The sequence below is a fragment of the Elephas maximus genome, chromosome 4 (genome assembly GCF_024166365.1).
Source record: "Elephas maximus indicus isolate mEleMax1 chromosome 4, mEleMax1 primary haplotype, whole genome shotgun sequence".
Lineage (NCBI taxonomy): Eukaryota > Metazoa > Chordata > Mammalia > Proboscidea > Elephantidae > Elephas > Elephas maximus.
In genome coordinates this window covers 164,580,039-164,604,548 of record NC_064822.1, presented here as the reverse complement: position 1 = coordinate 164,604,548, position 24,510 = coordinate 164,580,039, and the positions used below count along the sequence as shown (strand labels likewise).

The 24,510-nt window shown below is 38.5% G+C and overlaps 1 protein-coding gene and 1 non-coding gene across 3 annotated transcripts in view; one reads left to right on the top strand and one right to left on the bottom strand.

The window, feature by feature from the left end:
- Positions 1-24,358, bottom strand: part of APAF1 (apoptotic peptidase activating factor 1) — an 86,807-nt gene extending 62,449 nt beyond the window's left edge. The window contains exons 1-9 of one of the 2 annotated variants that reach the window (XM_049884127.1): positions 23,816-24,358; positions 20,892-21,073; positions 20,567-20,756; positions 18,836-19,033; positions 5,865-6,048; positions 3,657-3,769; positions 3,305-3,436; positions 1,762-2,000; positions 1,174-1,341 (exon numbers count right to left, since the gene is read on the bottom strand). In XM_049884127.1, coding sequence (XP_049740084.1) covers positions 1,174-1,341; positions 1,762-2,000; positions 3,305-3,436; positions 3,657-3,769; positions 5,865-6,048; positions 18,836-19,033; positions 20,567-20,756; positions 20,892-21,029 — 1,362 coding nt within the window. In that variant the 5' untranslated portion in view covers positions 21,030-21,073; positions 23,816-24,358. The remainder of the gene's footprint in view (positions 1-1,173; positions 1,342-1,761; positions 2,001-3,304; positions 3,437-3,656; positions 3,770-5,864; positions 6,049-18,835; positions 19,034-20,566; positions 20,757-20,891; positions 21,074-23,815) is intronic. The other variant, XM_049884128.1, reaches the window with a different exon arrangement.
- Positions 15,942-16,048, top strand: LOC126076643 (U6 spliceosomal RNA). Its single transcript, XR_007517568.1, has one exon. It is a non-coding gene; the product is annotated as a U6 spliceosomal RNA (small nuclear RNA).
- Positions 24,359-24,510: the final 152 nt, after the last annotated feature.

Sequence of the window (24,510 nt, the reverse complement as noted above, 5' to 3'; positions counted from 1 at the left end):
CACGGAGAATCTTCCCACAAGATACTTATCATTATAAAGGAAAAAAAACAGTAACTTTACAGTGGAAAAACCGGGCAGACACCACTTTATTTAAGTGATCGAAGTTAACAACCACCAATAAGACGACATATTGACACCATGCACCCCTGAATCTGATGCACTAAGGGCACTACATCACTTCTGTAGCATGCTTGCCAAAAATGCATAACCTCAACTGCATCATGAGAAAACATCAGACTAATCCAAATTAAAGAACATTCTACAAAATGAATGGCCAGTACTCTTCAAAAGTTACAAGGCCATGAAAGACAAAGAAAAACTGAGGAATCTTCACAGATTAGAGCAGACTAAGGAAAAATGATGATTATATGCAATATGGGATACTGAACTGGATCTGGACCAGAACAAAGACGTCACCGAGAAAGCTGGCAAAATGAAGTCCATGGCTCAGCCAACAGATTGTATCGATGTTAATTTTCTGCCTTTGATAGTTATATTATGGTTATGTAAAATGCAAACATTAGGGGAAGCTAGGTGAAGGGTATATTCACAGAAATACTCTAATATTTTTGCAACTTTTCTGGAAGTCTAGAATTATTTCAGAATACAAAGTTAGAAAACCAGAGAATGTATAAAAGATGCAGGTACCTTAGTTGGTGCCCGGCCACAATCGATGACTGCCCTGACAGGGAGCACAACAGAGAACCCCTGAGGGAGCAGGAGATCAGTGGGATGCAGACCCCAAATTCTCATAAAAAGACCATACTTAATGGTCTGACTGAGACTAGAGGAATCCCGGTGGCCATGGTCCCCAAACCTTCTGTTGGCACAGGACGGGAACCATCCCCGAAGACAATTCATCAGACATGAAAGGGACTGGACAGTGGGTGGGAGAGAGATGAAGAGTGAGCTAATAATATCAGGTGGACACTTGAGACTGTGTTGGCATCTCCTGTCTGGAGGGGGGATGGGAGGATAGAGAGAGTTGGAAGCTGGCAAAATTGTCACGAAAGGAGAGTCTGGAAGGGCTGACTCATTAGGGGGAGAGCAAGTGGGAGTACGGAGTAAGATGTATGTAAACTTATATGTGACAGACTGACTTGAATTGTAAATGTTCACTTGAAGCTCAATAAAAGTTAATAAAAAAAAAAAAAAAAAAAAAGATGCAGGTACCTGAAGTTGGCTGCGATTCTTCTCTGTAAGGAAATCTACTTGAAGATCATGTAAATAATAACGAAATGATTTTCCATTTCGATCGCAGAATAAGAGGGACTTATTAACAAACTCCTGCAGTATGTCTTCAGCCTCTTCAGTTTCCAAGTCCCAGAGAATACATAATACCTGGGAATCATTGAAAGCATATAATGTGCCACAGAAGTAAAATGACCAGGATTGCAGACAAGGTGTTAACACAAAAAAAAATCCTATCTTAAAGCTCTGAATGCCTCCATTTCATAAAATGAAACCCAACGCTTCCTTAAGATAGAAAAGCAAAGAAGACAGAGAAATAAAGCGAGAGAAGCTGGGTGCTTCTCCAGCTTCACTAGAACCACTCTAAGAAATAGGTAACTTATGGGTTTAACAGAGAGCCCTTGATGGAGACTAGGAGCAGTGGGCCTTCTGTACCCTGCATCCCACCACCCCAATCAGAGATCTTATCTTCCAATATCCTCTACAGCAATATCCTCAGTATTACATCAAAGTTTACATGCCATGAATACACAATGGTGAGGCTCTGAAGATTGGTGGTCCTTCTGTTACCTTTGTAGGCACTTTAACATCCTTCTGGAGGATGGAAAGATCTGTGTAATAATTCTTGGTGTTTTCTCTGAGCATTTCAACACTTATAGACATGGCTTCATCCAGAGCCTCATAATCATAAAATGAAGATTTCCTGATTCTCTTAAATTGCTTATTCTGAAGTTGCCTGAGGTAGTACTCCCAACGATTGGGAAAATCACGTAAAAGTGCACCAATTAAAGACACTACAAGAGGAGAACCTAAAAAAACAAAAAAAAAGTAGTCACTGTACTATAACTGTTTTATTTTAAAATTTCCACTAACTGAAGAATCAACTTATTCTTAGGAGGTAATTTCTGCTGCATGTTATCCAGGGCCTTAAAATATTTGTAACTCTCAGGTTCTCTTCTAGGTATATTTATTCTAAGGAAATCATTAGAAACAAAGATTTCAGTTAAGAACATTCATCACAGCATTATTTAAAATAGTGAAAAATCTTAAAAACAATGTGAACAGTGTCCAGTAACAGGGAAATGGTTAATTAAAGCATATCACAAAATTATACCACTGCTAAATTTCTTTTTCAAAAAATATTTAATGACATAGGGAAATGCTCATGATACATTACATGAAAAGCGTAAGATTCAAAACTATGTATATATATTACAATCCCAATATTCTAAAAAAACTTACATACCTATAAAAAACTGACATATTCTTATGACGCTAAGAATTATCAGATAGTGGATAATTGCTATTTTCTCTTCAGTGCTTCAAATATTTTTTAACTGTTCCAAAATGGATATGCATCGCCTTTACAATGAATATAAGCAAGTATTTTCCTAAGTTTAAGAGGTTTTTTTAAGTCAATTAACTTAAAACCAAGTATGTAGTTGATGGCAGAAAGAAAATAAGTTCTCAGCATAACAACAATGGAAGAAATCATTTCAAGAATTAATAAATTTGACCATATAATAATTTTTAATTTTTGCATGTCAAAAGATACTACAAATGAAATTAAAAGGTATGCAAAAAACTGAGAAAAAATATTTGCGAAAATATGTCCAAGGACTAATACCTTCAATAGTTAAAGAATGTCTAAAAATAAATTAAAAATACTTAAATTCCAAAACAGTGAGTCAAAAGTAATTCCTTAAAATGAAAATATCCCAGCAAACAAGTAAAAAGTTTAACTTTGTTTATAAAAATGCAAACTAAGAGAACGCCAGTTTTTACTTATCAAATTAGAATACTGGTTTTATAAAATCCCAACTCAAAAAAAAAAAAATTCTCTTTCACTATATTTTTTGCTCTTTGACAGCAGATGTCACGTCTTCATCTCACCCTTCTGGGTAGCAAGGTTCCTAGCATATTGTGTGTTCATTAAATATTTTTTGAATGAATGAATACCATAGTAACATGTATCATTTAAGGTATTAAGAAAAACCTAAAACATCAAATATCCTAGAAAAACTTTTGGATGCTCATATGCTAAATATCATATTCATTAGCTTAATTTACAAAGTGGAATAAATACCCCCATACACAAAACAAAAAACTATACCTTTACATTCTTTTATAATACTATGAGCTTGTTCTGGCAAATCTGCTTTCTTCATATTAACAAAAAGCGATAAAATTTCAAGTCCTTTTTCTTTTCCTAAGCTACTCTCCACAGGAACCACATATTTAGGGCCTGCAACAAAAATCAAGACACAATAAGTAATCTGGTATGCCAAAAGAGACCTGGGAATCTGCTCCCATAAAGATTATAGCCTAGGAAACCCTGTTGGACACTTCTGCTCTGTCCTATAGAGTCCCTATGAGTCAGAATTGACTCAATGGCACCCAACACATATTTAAATATAATTGAATTAAAATATAAAAGTACTGAAAAGCAAATTAATAATCCTTACCCATTACTGAATCTGTAACACTCTTGTCTCTGGTTGTAAGAAGAATTTGACACTGATTGTCAAAAGCTTTTAAAACCCAAGGATCCCAAACATCATCCAAGATCAAGAGTGACCTAATTTAAAAACAAAACAAAAAAACTACAAAGAGTAACTAATGGCACTTATTTGAAGTTTTAAATCTAAAAAAAAACTTCCCATTTTCTTTGCTATACCTTTTTCCCAATACGCTCCTTTAAATAAAAAGAAAAAAATTAGAGACTTTCCACTTCCCCCTCCACATACCCCAAATCAACAGATACTAAAATGAAGGACCCTACAAAAAGAGGACTGTGTATACCAGGTGAGTATTAGTAATTTATTGGTTCAACCATCACTTACCTAGTGCCTAAAAAGAACTACCCAAATAATGGGATTCCTCAATTCAGTCTTTAAGCATCAAAACCAGACTGAAATAGTGCCTAGGTTAGTATTAGGGTGAATCACATACCACTGGTAATATCTGACCACTTTTGAACTATAAAACTGGCAATTTTATATGCTGCAGCCTAATAGAATGTGCTGGTACAGTAGTGAGTTTTTGTTGTTGTTGTTGTTGTTTTCTTTTTTGCACCTAAGGAATCAATTTGTTTATTCATAATGACAAGGTACCTCTGTCAATTTCTGATTGATCTCTGTAAGAACTTTTTTAAACTCACCAAAACAAATGGAGAATATAATGAAAATGTGATAGCGTAATTATACACTAGCATCTAAATGGCCACTACTTCTGTATGCTACAAAAAACCATTTCAAGTACATACACAGGTTGGTGAATTGCAAAAACAGAAACTAAAAAGACACAGAGAGAAACAAAAAGATTGGCTTTATACGCCATGACCTGATACATCTGATAGTGGCTCCAATGTTTTTCTGAATAGAAGTCAATTTTATTCCAAAAAAAGGAAAGTAGGATTATATGAGAAGTTACTGAGCAAGAAAGGAAACTGTTAGTGGTCTCAATCCTATTCCCTCCAGGAAAATGGATACAGTGATCACCAAAGGTGAGAGAGGGATGATGAGGGGGTTGGAAAATAAAGAAGGAAGAGAAAAGGGAGGCCCTTTGCAGTGGGAATGCCTCAGGATACCGAGGGCTTTCTCTAAAAATTACTCCTCTCCCCGTAGTATTCTGATATTAATCCTCTTACCTATTTGAGAATCACTGCTGTACTTTGCCACTGTTACATATTAAAGTGCACTGCATCTTCCAGTGCATTAGAGCATTAAAAAAAAGTTCAGAGCCACTACCTAGTTCTCTCCCAACATGCCACAACACTCCCTAGTGTTATATCTTTGTACTTACAGCACTTGGCCCAGAACCCGGCACAATATTCAATATTGATTAAATGAATAAATTAAAGAACAAGTGCTAGATCACTGAAATCAAACTGTTGACTGAGTCTGAGGTTATACTCAGCACAGGCAGCAGCTAAGATTCTGTCTCCCTCTTGGCTAATGAAAACTGCCAAATAGCTGGTAACAGTGCCTAGCACATAATTATAATGGCAATTAATTGACTGATCAAAGAATAAACAAAACAAACATTTAAAGTACATATAAGTAGAACAGTTGCATTTATATCTCTAAAAAAACTAAGACAAAAGAGAAGGGTCCTATTAGAAAATAGGACTGACTCAGCCTTTTACCAAACCAATAAACCAGCCCTGATCCTGATTCACAGCAACCTTATAGGACAGAGTAGAACTGTCCCATAGGGTTTCCAAGGAGTTGCTGGTGGATTCAAACTGCCAACCTCTTGGTGAGCAGCCAAACTTAACAAACTTAACCACTTCGCCACCAGGACCCGCAGCCTTTTACCAGTTGCCTACATTTATTCTCTCTCTTGTTCTATGTTAATCCATTAGAAATAGTAACGGATTCAAGGTAAGGAGTTTACACATTTTAGCAAAGACCACTCATCTACCCAGTATTTCTTGAGAGCCTACGATGGTACATATGAGACACTGTACAGGTAAGACACAAAGCATAGAAAGGTATCTTAGGCCAAGTGGCAACTACTATTTTTTTAATATAAGAGAGAGAACAGCAGGAAAGCAACCGCTCTCTCTTAAGCACTCTACAGAACAGCTGGAAAAAGGCATGATGTTCTCCAAGTGTCAGTAGTTAAGCCTATTGTTACTTCATACACCAACTATCTCTGACCATCTGTACCTCGGGTGTTTGCGCAGCATCAGGATGCGGAGACGGTCTTTAGCTTCTTCAATATTAAGTGGAGGCCTCTGGGAGAAATTGCCATCTTGGTCCAATCGTGTGCAAAGATTTTGCAGTTTCATCAGAAGCCCAGATTTATCTTGTTTTCCAACTGAAACCCAATGCACACCCCCTGGGAAACAACCTGGTGAGGAAAAGAATAAATAAACTTAAGGTCTTTGAACAAGATTCTTCCTTTGAATGATTTTACTGATAAGCAGTAGATTTACTCCAATCTTCAATTTCTTCACGTCTTCAACTTCTCTTGATTCAGGCTTTAAATTTTGCTTAACAGGCTGTTATTGGGCTTTACAGCCTGCATCTAAGAGAAGTTGAATATGTGAAGAAATTGAAGACTGGAGTAAATCTGCTGCTTATCAATAAAAACCTACCAAGTAAAATTTCACAATCTTTGTCCTGTATCATTAATGATCGATGTACAATGGAATTTCTCAACCTCAGCACTCTTGAGTTTTTGGTCAAAATAATTCTTTGCTGTGAAGGACTGTCCTATTCATTGTAGGATGTTTAGCAGCTTCCCTGGCTTCTATCCACTAGATGCCAGTAGCACCACCCCCTGGTTATCACAACCGAAAACGTCTCCAGACATTGTCAAATGTCTCCTGGAGGGCAAAATCACCCCTGGTTGAGAACCACTGATGTACAGAAACACGAAACTCACTCTTTATGGTTCTCTTACATAAACTTAGAATAAGAACTTAGGCTCAAGTGTTGACTCTACCACCTACTAATTACGTAATCTTCAACAAATCACTTAACTTCTGTCTCATCATCTGTTACCTGGAATAACCCTGTTTAACCCACCTATTTTAGAGTTGCTATGAGAAACCAATGACATAAACCATGTAAAAGTGCTATGTTAACTGTAAAGGGTTATAATAGACAGGGTTATTAGTGTTATGGAGCTCAGAAAAACCTTACAAATGTTAAACTTTGAGCCATTAAGAACTATACACAAGTGACCATTATTATTATTACTGTTACTACTAATTGTTATCATCAAGTCACAATATATCTTGAAATATCTTTGCTTACATATTCTTGACAAAAGTCATGAATCTTACGACTTCATAGGCTATATGTAATCAGCACCACATAAAATTTTAAAAATATATATGGGGTCTATGTGTGTAAAATACGGTGAACACTGGTACTAGATCATACCAGTTGCATTAATCATCAGACTTCCATTATTTGACCTTAAAAGTATAAGTAAACAGTACAAATGGCAATTTATCTGTTGGTATTCACATACAATTAAATACAAAAAATCACTATTTAAAAAACTTAATCATCCAAAAGAAATACATGTACATGTGTACAAAGATCTATGTACGACAGATTATTTATTGACACTATTCTAAGACTTCTACATACATTAATTCATCTAATCCTCACAGCACACTACCAAGCAGACACTATTATCAATTCCCACTGACAGATGAGGAACTGAGGTATAAAAAAACCAAACCAAGCCCACTGCCGTCGAGTCGATCCCAACTCATAATTGAGATACACCAAACCAAAACCAACCCACTGCCGTCAAGTCAATTCCAACTTGCCCACAGTTACACAGCCAATTAATCTGTACAAAGTTGCAGAGAGCTGAGATTCAAGCCTCCAGCATCAATGCTCAACTTCTACACTATCCTGCCTCCTGTCTACAATAGGAAAAAGCTGGAAACAATCTGCAATGTCCAGAACAGCCTCCTTTTTCACTGCAGGCTTTCCAAGGATAAGGCAGGACCCCTGAGGAAAGGGAGAGTCTTTATCCATAAATAAAATTTGGAATGTTAAATAGGACTTGACAGTTTAATTACTTGAAGTGACCTGGAGACTATGAACCTGTACTGGGTCAGGGAAAGAACTAGTCCCACAGGACAGGTCTGAGCAAACAATGAGGAGAAAAAATTAAGTTGTTTTCTAATTATGCCCTACAAATCCCAATGCAATGGTCACATTCACTAAATAAATCCAGTAAAATTAACAAGGTTTATGATCATGAATTTAAATTGGAACTCAGCTGGATGATTTTTTCCAGCAAAGAGGGAGTAATAGTCTACATGAAACAATAGGGAGCAAGGAGGAACACCTACTCCATCTTCTGACACATAGAAGGTGTCAACTTTCACCCCAGATACAGTTCTATAAGGCTAAACAGAGGAGAGAACTAGAGAGCCAAGAGTATACGTTAAGGGATGAATGAATACAGGCAATAAAATCTGGGCCCAAGTCTAGGAGGGGGCTGATGGGATAAATAGCATGAATATTATGGAATAAATGGATAAGTCTTGAGAGGTCTAAACATCGTAGTAGTGAACTTGAAGAATAGAATAGGTGGAGATGGGTAAAGAGTAGAATGTTTAGCATAAAGATTTCAAAAGTGGTATAATTTCTAGTGATGACAAAGACCACAGTCCAAAATGAGATTAGGGAAGTATATGGCTAGTGGGAGTGAAGAAAATGGTCCTGGAGATAAAGTGCGGTGTAATAGATCTCCTTTGTGTGTGACTTTCTAGCCATGGTCTTGTAACTCCCATCCAAGTGACTGGGTGGGACTGTTTAATAGGGTAATCGTGACCCACCAATGGGATTGGTCAATTCTGCCATCCCGCTGGATTTGAAGTGAGCCACCCAGAGGCAGAGAAGAGCCCACCACCACCAAGGAGACACTGGCAGGAGAGACCTGCAGGAGACAGCGCAGTAGCTTCCTGGCCCACGGAGCTAGAAAGCTAAGTGTCTTTGCACAGTGGTCTAGGGCCGGGCAGAGGCGTGCCTGCAAGCATGTCTTGGAAGAGGCTGTCCTGATGGAAGAACTGTATCCTGAGTGTTCCTGAGCCTGAACTGTAACCTGTTACTTCTTTAATAAACCCTACAATTCTGAGTATCACCTGTGAGTTCTGTGTGGCCACTGCAATGAATTATCAAACCCAGTAGAGAATGTTGTGGGAGGGACGGTTGCCATCAGAATTGGTGAAAATGGCAGGAAGAGGAGGCATATCTGAACCCCAGACTCATGAGAATCAGCCTTAGGCTGTTAATGGTGGTTCTCCTCCTCCCTTGTGAAGTTAGATGAGGTCAGACACTGCCCCAATGCCATTTTTTACAGAGGTCAAGGAACTGAGAGGCCAAAGTTTTGGATGACATTGACACAGATATCGAAATCACTAACACCGCCCACAGAAGAAGGGCTTAAAAGAAAGATTATAAACTGATGTTACAGACTGAACTGCGTCCCCCAAATATGTGTGTCAACTTGGCTAGGTCATGATTCCCAGTTTTGTATCACTGTCCACCATTTTGTCAGCTGATGCAATTTTCCTGTGTGTTATAAATCCAACCTCTATGATGTTAATGAGGCAGGACTGGAGGCAGTTATGTTAATGAGGCAGAACTCAATCTACAAGATCCCGTTGTGTCTTCAGTCAATATCTTTCTTTTTTTTAATAATTTTTCTTGTGCTTTAAGTGAAAGTTTACAAATCAAGTCAGTCTCTCACACAAAAACTTATATGCACCTTGCTACATGCTTCCAATTACTCTCCCCCAATGAGACAGCCTGCTCCCTCCCTCCACTCTCTCTTTTCATGTCCACCAGCTTTTAACCCCCTCAAAAAAAAAAATTTTTTTTTTTTTTTTACCCTCTCATCTCCCTTCAAGACAGGAGATGCCAACATAGTCTCAAGTGTCCACCTGACCCAAGAAGCTCACTCCTCACCAGCATCCCTCTCCAACCCATTGTCCAGTCCAATCCATGTCTGAAGAGTAAGTCAATCTCTTTTGAGATATAAAAGAAAGAAGCTAGCAGAGAGACTGGGGGACCTTATACTACCAAGAAATAAGAGAAAGGAAAACAGCACACCCTTTAGACCTGGGGTCCCTGTGCTGAGAAGCTCCTCGACCAGGGAAGATTGACGAAAAGGACCTTCCCCTAGAGCCAACAAAGAGAAAGCCTTCCCGTGAAACTGGCAACCTGAATTAGGGCTTCCAGCCTCCTAAACTGTGAGAGAATAAATATCTCTTTGTTAAAGTCATTCACCTGTGGTATTTCTGTGATAGCAGCACTATATAACTAAAATAGCTGAGTAACAAACATCAAAGGACAAAAAATTTAGCAAGAGGACAGGGTATACTGGTCTGGATAAGGCAACCGAAAAGAAGGACAACACCCACTCTATCTCCTGGTGCTTACTAATGTGGAATATAAAGGGAAAAAAATTGCCACACACACTGAAAAAGGCTGTGGAGAAGATGGTATCCTCAGAGAACTGCCCGGTTTCAGATAAGGCAAGTTGAACAGATAAGGCGAGAGAACAGGTTGATGATATAGAGGAGTTTCCTGATCACGGAAGAGAGGTCTAGAGGGTACAGCAGAAGGGTTTAAGAATGAAGAAAGGGGAACTAGATCAGAATTTGGCAATGTACTAAGTAGCATCTGCAAGAGAATCTAAAAAATAACGGCCAGGAGTCAGAGACTTCTGCAGTTGCTGAGGTAAAGACAGGGATGTGAAATGTGGTTTGAGGATCAAAGCTAGTGCCTTAGAAGAAGGCAGACAAGTCCTATGCTTTATTCCTATAAGCTTCCTGAAGTTCCATAGTCAGTTTAAGTCAACAGTTACAAAACAGCAAATTTCTGAGGCCTCACTCAGCGTTACGGCTGTGTTGTGTGTGTACATGTTTGTAAATTCACCGAAAAAAGTTTGGAAGGATCCACTCCAAATTGTTAACATGATTATCTCAGGGGAAAGATTTGGAATTTAAGAGAGAGAAGTGCAAGAAATTTTTTTTGTTTTTAATGAATATGCTATTTTTGCAATACTTAAAACAAATAAACAAATTTTAAACAACTTGTTGTCCTGGGGTATTTATTGTTTTATTAATTTGAACTTTCTATTTAAATCTTTAAAATCATCCCAGAATTAAAAACAAACAATAAAACAGAAAGTATCCTGATACAGCTAGCTAATGAAGTCTTCAGATTTAAATTTAAGTGCCTATTACCTAGGTCAAAGATCTTTCTCTCCTAGATTTAAAACTAAAAAGTTAGGACATTATGAGCACATGCAAGAAAAATAATACCAACTTCAAAAATAAAGATAAACACAAATTAACCAAATGATTTGCAAATCTCCTATCATCACAGCATGACATTCTGTTAAATCCTGACTCATTGCTGCCTAGTCGATTCTAACTCACAGCAACCCTATAGGACATAGTAGAACTGCCCCCACAGGGTTTCCAAGGCTGTAATCTTTACAGAAGCAGACTGTCATATCTTTCTCCCTCGGACTAGCTAGTGGGTTCGAACTGCCAACCTTTCAGTTAACAGCATAGTACTTAACCACTGCGCCACTATAGGTCCTTTTTAGTTAAATAAAAATAAATAAATACTGAACCATTAATTCCACATTTCAGAAAGAATCTAAGTATCTTAACTATGGGCACAAGAGGGAGCAATTTAGCCTTGAACGAAGCTTGTACCTATACTTCATTCAGAGAAATTTACTTAGAAAAGTGACTTTTATTCAGAAAAAATTAATCCCATCTTACTTTCACATGAGGTTTAGCGTAGTAGCAATTAATAATCTTATAAAACCAAAAAAAAAACCAAACCCGTTGCCGTCGAGTCAATTCAGACTCATAACAACCCTATAGGACAGAGTAGAACTGCCCATAGCATCAAGGAAATCCAGGTAAGGACAGAAGCAAATATGTAGACAGCCCCTGGAGAGAACTTCCATGCTTTAAAAATTCAACATATAAATACAATAGTGTAAATGGTTTAAAAATGTTGATTCTTTATAATTTCCCTACAAATATAAAGAATAAAGGGTCAAACTTTCAACAGGGAACTGGGTCACTTAAAATGTATAGGCAAAAATAAGAACTTAATATTCTTTAATTTATGCCAACCGTCACCTATCAGAACCACAGTTTCAATCAAATTTCTAATCCTTACGGTTATCTACACTTTCAAAATAAAAGAGGATTTTATACTACAATAAAATGACAAAAAACTAATGTTCTATTCTTTGTTGGTTACTGGGGGGGGAGGGAGGGAGAGAATGAAGAGGGAGAGAGAGTGGAATTCACTAACTAGACACGAATTATCTTAGGTAAAGGGAAGGACAATACACAATACAGGGGAAATCAGCACAACTGGACCAAACCAAAAGCTAAGAAGTTTCCTGAACACAAGCAAACTCTTCAAGGGGCAGTGTAGCAGGGGCAGGGGTCTGGGGACCATGGCTTCAGGCACCATCTAGGTCAATTGGCATAACAAAGTTTTTAAGAAAATGTTCTGCATCCTACTTTGGTGAGTGGCATCTGGGGTCTTAAAAGCTAGCTAGTGGCCATCTAAGATGCATCAATTGGTCCCAATCCACCTGGAGCAAAGGAAATTGAAGAACACCAAAGACACAAGGAAAAGAGCCCAAGAGACAAAAGGGGCCACATAAACCAGAGACCCCATCAGCCTGAGACCAGAAGAACTACATGGTACCCTTCTACCACCAAAGACTGCCCTGACAGGGAACAAAATACAGAGTCCCTGATGGCGCAGGAGAAAAGTTGGGCGCAGAACCCAAATTCTAGAAAAAAGACCAGATTGAATGGTCCGACAAAGACTGAAGGAACCCCAAAAGACACTGCCCCCAGAATCTCTTTAACTCAGAACTAAAACCATTCCTGAAGCCAACTCTTCAGACAAAGAATAGACTGGACTATAAGACATAAAATGATACTCATGAAGAGAGTGCTTCTTAGTTCAAATAGATATAGGAAAGACTAAATGGGCAGCTCCTGTCCGGAGGCAAGATGAGAAGGCAGAAAGGGATAGGGGCTGGTTGAACGGACACGGGAAATCTAGACTGGAAAAGAGAAATGTATAGTCACATTATAAGGATAGCAACTAGGGTCACATAACAATGTGTGTATAAATTTTTGTATGAGAAACTAACTTGAGCTGTAAACTTTCACTTAAAGCACAATTTTAAAAAAGCTACTGTTCTTATATTTTAGAATGGAAGTGACTATTAAAGCAATTGAAAATTACCTTTGGGAAAACATCTATTCTTGAATTAATGAAGCAGAGGGTAGTGTTAGGCAGTGGTGAAAAGGCAGATCAAATAAAAGCTTTTACATTCTTCTCTAACCTCTCCCCAATCACCATTCACAATGCCCCAAATCCTGAGAAGAAAATAAAACCACAGGCCAAAATAACTAGACACCTGCCCATTGAAGACAATCCTCTAAGCACTAGACCCCTTTTTTTCTAATTTGTTCCCATTTAATGTGTTCTGTATTAACTTGAATTATTCCCTTACCTTTGAACTATGTATCTCTTACATCAAGTATATGAAAGCAAAAAATCTCTGAATTTCTCAAATTTTAGAACGATTTTACACATACAAATACTATATTCAAAATCTATCATGAATAAACGACAGTTCCATATTTTTAATTACAGACTCAAGTTTTTATCTCTTCCATGATAAGCTAATTATGACATGGTCTTATAAAAGTGTCCCAGAGACACATTTGACAGACTAAACCATGACAGAGTATGTTTTTTTCTTAACATACAAGAAAATAAATAAATAACTAGACTCCTGAGGAACAGGTTACTCTAAAAGGATGAAAAAGGTGATCCTACAATTTAAAACAAGCAAAGTAAATATACTGAGAGAGATAAGAACAAGATCAAAAAATTAGTTTTAAAAATAGGAAATATTAGGAAATAAAATATAATACATGATACAGAACATAGCAGATGAACTAAACAGCAGATTAATATCCACATATAAATGCAAATTAGATAGCCAGACAGATTAAAGAGCTAAATATGAAAGATAAACTATAATAGGACTACTTAAGCAAAATTCAGGAAGCAGAAATTAATCAGAAGGCTAAAAAAATTGATCAATATGACTACATCAGAATTAAGGATTTCTCGTTTATTAAGGACATCCAGGACAAAGTTATTACATATGACACATTTGGAAAAGGTATTTACAAGGTATAAAACCAACAAGGCCTAATATCTAAAATACGTAAGAAACTTCAGAAAAGCAGTAAGAAAAAAGATGGAAATACCAATGGAAAGACTGACAGAGAATATAAATAAAATCTACAGAAAAAAAATCTAAAAGGCTAACAAACTTATAAAGAAATGCTCAAACTCAAGTTATCAGAGAAATAACAAATTAAAAGATATCACTTCACAGCTGCTAAACAGGCAAAAATCATAAAACTGAATGATACCAAGTTTCACTAGGGAAGTGAGGATACAGAAGCCCTCTCACCCTGCTAGACTGCATAGACTGGTGCAGTCATGGGGGAGGAGGAAGGAAAGCGGATCAAATTTTATATTTGTACATCCTCTCATCTAGTGATTCTGCTCCTAGTTACATATACTCGAGAAATTCTCATTCATATAAAAGTTCAACCAGCTTTGTTTAGGCAGTGGAAAGTTGCAGGCAACCTACATAACTATTTACTGGGGGAATGGGTTGTAAACGTGTTGGATGATGTCACAGATTGAATGATGTCCCCCCAAAAATGTGTCTATCAACTTGGTTAGGCCACGATTCCCAGTATTCTGTGGTTGTTCTCCACTTTGTGATTGTAATTTTATGTTAAGAGGATTAGCATGGTCTTGTTAACACCACCCTTACTCAGGTCACCTTCCTGATCCAAGGTAATTTCCCTGGAGTGTGGCCTGCATCACCTTTTATCTCTTCAAAGATAAAAGGAAAGAGAAGCAAGCAGAGAGTTGGGGACCTCATACCACCAAGAAAGCAGCGCTGGGAGCAGAGCACATCCTTTGGACCTGAGGTTCCTGTGCTGAGATGCTCCCAGACCAAGGAAAGATTGACGACAAGGACCTTCCTCCAGAGCCAACAGAGAGAAAAAGCCTTCCCCTGGAGCTGATGCCCTGAATTTGGACTTCTAGCCTATCAGACTACAAAAAAATTAATTTTTCTTTGTTAAAGCCACCCACTTGTGGCATATCTGTTATAGCAGCAGTAGATGACTAGACAGATGCACTCCATGGAGGGAAGCCATCAGAAGTAATGGACAATATGTATACACAGCAACAAGGATAAATCTTAAAAACATAGTGTAAAGGAAAATAAGAGACAAAATAACTAACACCATACCATTTATGCAAATATAAAATATCTCCATACAAACAACATATGTTTTACAAGAACACATACGAACTAAAGAACATATATTAAATACATCAAAAGGGTTATCTATAGGGAGGGAAAGGGAAATGAAAACGGGAAATTTTAAAAAAGGAAACAAAAAATAAAGTAGCTAAGCATTACGCCAACTAAATAGGACAACAGGTCATGAACTAAAGAATATGATTAACTTAATTCTCTGTACTTGAGATCCCACAAAAGTATATCAGGAATATGAATTAAACTCACTATGTACTGGATGGCTGCTAGTTATCTCTAAGATTTTCTGAAAACAAAGTGGCTAAAATCTGTTCTAAGACCACAATTTGTACATATGACTCCTAGATAATTAATTTCATACGTTGCATGGCTATGGAAGCTAAAAACAAGATGAAGTCGCCTATGCAAGGCGACTGCTACCTGGTTTCACACAGTAAAAGTTAAAGATAATAAGTAACATAACTTTTAGAAATAGTAATTAACTTATATCTGTAAATTTATATATAATCAACAGTTCCTACTCTTTACTCTTCCATTCTAGACAAGCAGATGACTGGTGATCTGAAAGCCAGCCTGAAAGGCACTGACCACTCAGACCTGCATCATCTGTCTTCTTAGCCAAACACATTTCTAACAAAGAAAGGATTTCAAGACACGTTCTGGTGAATATCCAAAAGACTCACGGGAACCATTTGGAGTTCCCTGGCTTTCTTTGTTTCTGGGATTATAAATACCCCATACGGCCTCATTTCAGGTACAACACCAGTCTCATGCTGTGTGTTGTCCAATTCATAAACTGTATGACCAAGTAATAAATCTCCAGCACTGTGCTCACTTCAGCAGTACATATACTAAAGCTGGAACGATACAGAGGAAATTAGCACGGCCTCTGCACAACGATAACACACAAATTTGTGAAGCATTCCACATTTTTGAGTGTTGACACATTGCACGGATTGCAACCAATGTCACAAAACAATTTGTGTATAAATTGTTGAATGAGAAACTAATTTGCTCTGTCAAGCTTCACCTAAAGCACAATAAAAAAATAAATAAAAATCTCCAGCATTGTTTTAACTTTGTTTCAACTCTCAGAGATTATTTAACAGCGGTTGGTCAAGTTTAACCCTCAAAACTGAAAATTCATCCAATAATTTAGCGATTTAAATCAAGCTGGGGGTGCAGTCTCTTAATTCTATAGGTTAGTACAAGTACATATTTTAAAGAAAATTCATCATAATATTGAAAGGAATACTCATCTCCTTACAAAAAAAAAATGTAAACCAATTTTATCCTGAAATACCCTGGATGATAAATCTGGTAGCAGAGATTGAAAAAAAAAAACACATGGTCTTGAGACTTGCATGGGAGTTCTAGGGGACTTCTCTGTAATGACAGGAGGGAAAATACAAGGAGTTAGGGACTAGGGCATACTTCTGACAGAAGTGTAATCAATATTGCTTACAAAGGCTGTAAAATAGAAACTAAACCCAGATGTGTACAATAAATGTGCTCTAGCCTCCATCTTTCTAAATCTCTTAAGGCTTACTGCTTATTCCATCCATTTTATCATCTAATCATAAACTATCTTACCTGCTGATTATGCCTTGTATATAAAAAAAAATTATTAGCCTCTAGAAGTCAAAGAACTGTCTTTGTATTCTCCTAGAGGTGTTATAAGAGAAAATTCACTAATGAATGAAGGCAATGAATAATGACAGAGCTATCCAGATATTCCTGATGAATATCCCGAGTAAGCTACCAGATTCATTATGGTCAACAGCACACCTGCCAAATATGTCCTAATCCTTCTTCTGCCTGGTGAGTCCTTACTCGTTCTGTAACCATCCCAACTCCCTCACCTCCCATGCCTACCTAGTCTGCATATCAAACTCCTATTCTCCCTCCCAACTCCAGCTAAAATGTCATCTCATTCAGGAAGCCTGTCCTGTCTGTCCCCTTCTGCCAAAGAGTTAATGCTTCCTTCCTTCGTTCTAAGTTTGTACCATATATCATATGTCATCATTTGTTTACATGTCTGCCTTCCCTACTAGACTGTGAGTCAATTTCTTAGATGCAGACTGTGCCTACTTTTTGATGCAGACTTTGCCTACTTTTTGGATCCCTAGCCCCAAACAGTGCCAAGCCCAGAGCAGGTGCTCAAAAACATTTACTGGATACATGAATATGTGAAGCAAGAAAAGTCAGTCATCCAACGTCAGATGAATCTATGAAGCCTATCTGCAAAAACTAATCGATTGCTATAGTCAGGTCTCAATTTTTCTTTATCCCAGCGTTTACATACAAAGTAGACAAGTTACTAAAGATTTTTATTTTTAAAGATAAACAACTGACAGAATTAATTACAGAAATGGAATCAACAGTTTAAATTAAAAAAAAAAAACAAAACAATACAGGATGCCAAATACATGGGAGAGTTACCCATTAACAGAGTCATTAATGTAACTGAGTTTCTAAGAATCTCCTTCCTTACAGCATTCGATGCCAAAATAGATACTCAACTGACAGGAAGATTTAAGTCTAGTCCTGCCTAAAAGGCAGGGAATACAACCTTTCAAGATCCTTTTTCAACCCTACAATCTCCTCTATTGTTAAGATACAAGGGAACTAGCTTCATTCCAGAGATACTAAGTGCCATCTGATACATAAGTGAACTTATTGGCCTGACTACTCAAGCCTCTCTGTGACAGCCTGGGAGGAAAATAAATTCCAAGTTTAATCATGGCTGTGGTAGGCAAAAGGAGTCCCTAGGCAGTGCAAACGGTTAAGTGCTTGGCTGCTAACAGAAAGGTTAGTGGCCTGAATCCACCCAGAGGCACCTTGGAAGAAAGGCCTAGCAATCTACTTCCAAAAAATAGCCATTGAAAACCTTGTGAACCCCAGCTCTACTCTGACACACATGGGGGCACCAGGAATCAGAATCGATTCCATGGCAACTGGTTTGGTCTTTTGTTGATGGTAGGCAGAATAATGGCCACCAAACATGTGCACATCCTAATCCTCACAGTTTGTGAATGTCACCTGGCAAAAAGGACACTGTAAGTGTGATTAAGTTAAGGATTTGAGATGGACGAATTACTCTGGATTATCCTGGTCACCCCAATGTAATCACAAGGGTCCTTATAAGAGGGAGGTAAGAGATGATGTAATGACAGATGAGAGGCTGCCGGGGGGGGGGGGCAGTGGGTAAGAGGAGAATGGGAGAGAGATATCTGAAGATGCTACACACTGCCGGCTTTGAAAATGGAGGAAGGGGCAATGAGTCAAGGAATGCAGGCAGTCTAGAAGCTGGAAAAGGCAAGGAAAAGGATTCCTACCTAGAGCTTCCAGAAGGAACTCAGACCTGCTGACACCTTAATTTTAGCCCAGTGAGACCTATTTTCAAACTTCTAACCTCCAGAACTATAAGATATTAAATTTGTGTGGTTTTAAGCCACTAGGTCTGTGGTGGAGCCCTGGTGTCACGATGGTTACAACCTCAGCTGCTAACCAAAAGGTCAGCAGTTCGAATCTACCAGCTGCTCCCTGGAAACTCTATGGGGCAGTTCTACTTTGTTCTATAGGGTTGCTATGTGTCAGAATCCACTTGACAGCAACACGTATGTCTGTGGTAATTTGTTACGACAGCAACAGAAAACTAATACAATATAATCCCTAAAGGTGTCTCCTTAGCCAGCAACACACAGTAACCAAAACTTACCTTCTAAGAGGGAATGATCTCGAATAGCTTCTGCAGCTAATACAGACTTCCCACAGCCTGCCATTCCATATATGGTGACCCATCCCGGTTCACCGTTCAGTTTGGAGAGCTTCTGCTGAATTGCATTAACCAGCTTCTTTCTAGTAACAAAAACAACTGGCCTCTGTGGTACTCCACCTTCACAAAGGACTGTCCTTACTGAAATCCAAAATACACAAGTACAAATAAATAGAACTGGCTTGAAGTGGCTATGCAAGTAATACCACAAAAACCAAAGAGTTTCAGAATTTCCGAAAGGAGTAAGAAAAGCGGTTCACATATTAACTTTCACTTTCTGATTTCTTAGACCACCACCAAGAGCAAAAGCAAACATGTTGTTGCTATTGTTGTTAGGTGCCATTGAGTCGGTTCCGACTCATAGCGACCTTATGCACAACAGAACGAAACACTGCCCTGTCCTGCACCATCCTTATAATTGTTGTTATGCTTGAGTTCACTGTTGCAGCCACTGTGTCAATTCACCTCACTGAGGGTCTTCCTCTTTTCCGCTGACCCTGTACTCTGCCAAGCATGATGTCCTTCTCCAGGGACTGATCCCTCCTAACAACACGTCCAAAGTATGTAAGATGTAGTCTCGCCATCCTTGCCTTTAAGGAGCATTCTGGCCATACTTCTTCCAAGACAGATTTGTTAGTTCTTTTGGCAGTCCATGGTATAGTCAATATTCTTCGCCAGCACAATTCAAAGGCGTCAACTCTTCTTCAGTCTTCCTTATTCATTGTCCAGCTTTCACATGCATATGATGTGATTGAAAATACCACGGCTTGGGTCAGGCACACCTTAGTCTTCAGGGTGACATCTTTGCTCTTCAACACTTTGAAGAGGTCCTTTGCAGCACATTTGCCCAATGCAATGCGTCTTCTGGTTTCTTGACTGCTGCTTCCATGGCTGTTGATTGTGGATCCAAGTAAAATGAAATCCTTGACAACTTCAACCTTTTCTCCGTTTATCATGATGTTGCTCATTGGTCCAGTTGTGAGGATTTTTCTTTTCTTTATGGTGAGGTGTAATCCATACTGAAGGCTGTGGTCTTTGATCTTCATTAGTAAGTGCTTCAAGTCCTCTTCACTTTCAGCAAGCAAGGTTGTGTCATCCGCATAACGCAGGTTGTTAATGAGACTTCCTCCAATCCTGATGCCCCGTTCTTCTTCATATAGTCCAGTTTCCCGTGTTATTTGTTCAGCAAACATACATGCTTCAAAATGACTATGGCCGATGCAAGTCTTTATCTATATCTGCCCTTATTCATCCTATTCCTCCTTGACCCTCCAGTCTTTTTCTTATATAGAAAACTGGAGAGCGTAAACAGCAGAATATTTATCGAATTCCTTCCAAGAACATAGATTTCTAAAGATTCTCATTCTTTCCTATACATAATCTCCATAAACACACAGAACTGGAGAACTTAAATAATGGCCTATAAATTTATTATCTCTAAAAATTAGTATATCAGTATTATTAACTCAGGAGTAAATTGCTCACTGGGCAAAAAGAAAATGTGAGGGTTAACATGGATACAAATAAAAATATTTAAACTAGAAAACAACATCACAATTTTTTCACATGCATTTCTCAGTGAACTGATCATAGTGTCTTGGGCAGGCTCCATCTACAGTAAGACAAAACTGCAGCAATATAGCCAACGTGATAGAAGGCATCATGGATACAAACCATATGAAGTTATTCCACCAACTGAATCTTTGCCATTGGAAGAAGAGACATCAGGAAGACCACCGCGGAGACGGTCAGCCAGATCTCTATACCCCTCATGCAGTAGAGCATTGTAGAATGATATGTAGGAATAATTATCTTTTTGAAGTATCATTTTAATTAGCATAGCTGCTCGCTGCTGTTGAGTGGGCTAAAAAAAAAAATTAAGTAGTTTAGCATACAATAATTAACACTTTTGCAACAAAAATTAGTGGAGACCAGTGCAAGTTATGAAATAAATTCTAAAACATTTTAAGAAATCATAGACCACCTCAAGGGTCTTTACCTCAATTTTCACTTTTTCCTCCTCCAATAATGTTAAAACTCCATCACTAATCATGTGATCCATGATATAGGCTGTCTTGATGTCCCTTTCCAGGGCTTCTCTGTGTTGAAGTAAACAATTTCGAGCTTTTGCATCCATCCTCCCTCAAATTTTTCTCTCTCTTCTAAGCTGTCAACCATGAGCTGCAGGCAGAACACCAAAATACATGTAAGGCCAATAAAGATATGAAAAGATGTACAATCTCACTGGTAATCAATAAATGTAAATAAAACAAGATCATTTTCTGTAAAGGTTTTTATAAATGAAACCCAGTGTTTCAAAGCCGTGAAAAAATGGACATTTCTTATGGGTATTCTCAGAGTACAAAATTAATGCAACTTTTCTGGATGGCAAGATGGTAAGATATAGAACTGTTTAAAATAAGCATTCTTTTTACTCTTCCTAACAATTTACCTCAAGTACCAAAAAACCAAATCCACTGCCGTCGAGTCGATTCCCATAGGACCGAGCAGAACTGCCACATAGGGTTTCCAAAGCTGTAATATTGATGAAAACAGACCGCCACATCTCTGTCCCACAAAGCAGCTGGTGGGTTCGAACCGCTGACCTTTTAGTTAGCGGCCAAGTATTTAACCACTGTACCACCAGGGCTCCTTTTTTACCTCAAGTAGAAATGTACATATATATGCAAAAATACCCTTTATTTAACAGAAAGTGTTTAGGTGGGAAAAAGATGAAAACAATCTAAATGTCCATCATTCTGAATACGGATGAAAAAAACCAGGGTACAAACATCAAATGGAATATTACACAGCTATTTAAAATAACACAAATGTCTATATACTGACACGGAAAGATGTTCATAACACATTGCTGAGTAAAAACATAGAAATATGTTCTTATATATAACACAAAATGTTTGTATCACATAAACATGGGGGAGATGTTCAGAAGTTTGTTCATCAAAACGTGTGGGTTATTCTGAGTGAAATAAGTCAATCACAGAAGGACAAATATTATATGACCTCACTTATATTAAAAAACAAGAGACAAAAAAACAAGAGACCAAAGTTTATTAATTACCAAGGGCAGGAGGGAGGGAAAAAGAGGGGCAGTTGCTTGCTCATGGAGAAGCCCAGGCGACCCAGTGTTTAAGCACTAACTGAAAGGTTGGCAGCATCTTCCAGGGACAAAGACATGGCAGTCTGCCTCTGTAAAGATTCACCAAAATGAAACCCAATGCCATTGAGTCAATTCCAACAGCCTTGGAAACCCACAGGGCAGTTGTACTCTGTCCTATAGGATTGACTCAACAGCAATGGGTTTGGTTTTGGTTTATATAGGATCAAATTGATAACTACTGCAAAGTTATATAGGAAACTTACGGGGCAGTGAGTTTATCCTAATGGAGAGAAACAACTCAGAAAAGGAGGGTGAGAATGGTTACAGAACTCAAAGAATATAATCAATGTCACCGAATTGTACACATAGGAACTGTTGAATTGGTGTATGTTTTGCTCTGTATATTCTCAACAACAACAAAAAAAATTCTTTTAAGTGTTATTTCCAAGGAGCAGGATTTGGGTTTTTTTTTTTTAATATTAGTTTTTTTCAATACACATTATATTGTATCAGTTTTACTATAAAACCACTCTTTATAGATTGAAATTTAATAAAATAGCAATCATATGAAGTTCTAATGTTTCAAAATTTCTCATTTTCTTTATCCAGAATAAAGTTTTGTTGGTATTGAGTATACACACTGAAGGTGTGTGTTAGCTGTAGGTCTTCAGCTGTAAACACATTTCTCACTTGTTCACTCCACTGAAGTTTCATCTAAGCCTTTAAGTATGACAAAGTAACAGGAAATAACTTCTGATGTCATTTCTTAGATTAAGAGGACACAAAGAAAGAATATTCTCTACAATAAAACAAGTTTCTACCAACTTTATTTCAAATATAACTCAAATTTTTCCACGGGTATAAAACCCAAATCAGAACGCTTTCAAGTTTTTAAAACAAACACAACTACATCCAGTGTATTACACTGAAAGTGTCTAAATGGGTTTGTTAAATAAATTTATTCATTCGATAAACATTTGCGCCGCTACTATTTGCCAGGCACTGAGAATACAGAGGCGATTAACTCATATTCCTGAATAAATCCACAATCCAGTCTAAGAAAAATAAAGAGACAATTAGAATGTGATGTAATACACAAATAAAATAGAGTTAAGCAAAAATTATTTAACGCTCAGAAGAGGGATAATAACCATAAGCTTTTTTTTTTTCAACAATGACCGGAATTTTTTTTTTTTAAAGTCATTAAATGTGGCACTTGCAAAAATATGGTAATGGAAGCATTTGCCTACACAAAAAAAAAAAAAAAAAAAATTTTGTCACGTTTCAGAAACGCCCAGTACTACCATGAAATTAACTGATAAAAGAAAAAATTATGATTAGAATCAAGGATATCATATTTTTAAAATATTAATAATGTTTTTATTCGCCTAATTTAAACATAAACGTTCCTCGATTAGACAAAAGTGAACTTTTAGGTTAGGTCCAATTGCTAAGAAATAGACACTCTTTGTCAATCTAAAACTAATTTCCAATTTTGCCCATCCTTATTAACCTTAAATACGTAAACTGTAAAACACGTTTTTAAACTCTTCACAAACTGAAGTATTTTGAACAAATTCTCAATTTGTAAATTTTGTAACACACCAAGAAGTAAAGCCAAAACTCTTCACAGGAATAAAATTGAAACCTTAACAGTTCACTGCTTCCTCATTAGATAATTTCCTAATAACGGCAGCAAAACGGTTACCAAATATTCCATATTCCCGAATCCTCCGTCTCTGAAATCTGCTACCGATCCTCCAAAGAATCTGGCTCAGGGCGAAAAGCCGTCAGGCACTTACCCAAACCTCGGTGCCAAGGGCTCAATGGGACCAGCAGCCCCGCGGGGGCAGGCCGGCCAGGGTTAAAGGTAGCTGGGGCCTCCGACGAGGAACTTCTCAACGTCCTAGCACCTCGGGCCAGGCCTCACAGGTGCCTCACCTGCGCCTCCGCAGCCCGGGGCGCCTGAAGACCCTGGGGGACTCGAGATGCCCGGAAGCGGGCGTCACCTCCGCCGCCGGACCTCACAGCCCCAGGGCGCCGAGGTGAGGCCCGGCCCGCGGGCCGCTCTCCCGGCGGATCCCGCCCCAGGACACAAAGGGAAAAGGGCCACTTGGGGATGTCGCTCCCTCGTTCCGGTGGTAGCTGCACCCCGGGGGGAGCCGGCGACACTCCGGACGCCGCTGCGACCCTTTCACGTCCTCGCTGGTCCCTGAGGGCCCCGGTGCCTCCCCTCCCGCTCCCTCAATCTTTCTACCCAGAGATAAAGCATCCCAGCCACTCGTTTTCGCCTCCAGTCGGCTACAGTACCGCTGAGCAATCAAAACCCGCCCGGCCCGCCCAGTCTGGACAGCGCGCGCCCGCGCACGCAAATAAACACCCCCGGAGCCCCTTGGGGAGGACGCCGCCGCGCGCGCTCCCGCAGAGAAGAGCCCGCCCAGTCAGGACAGCGCGCGCCCGCGCACGCAAATAAACACCCCCGGAGCCCCTTGGGGAG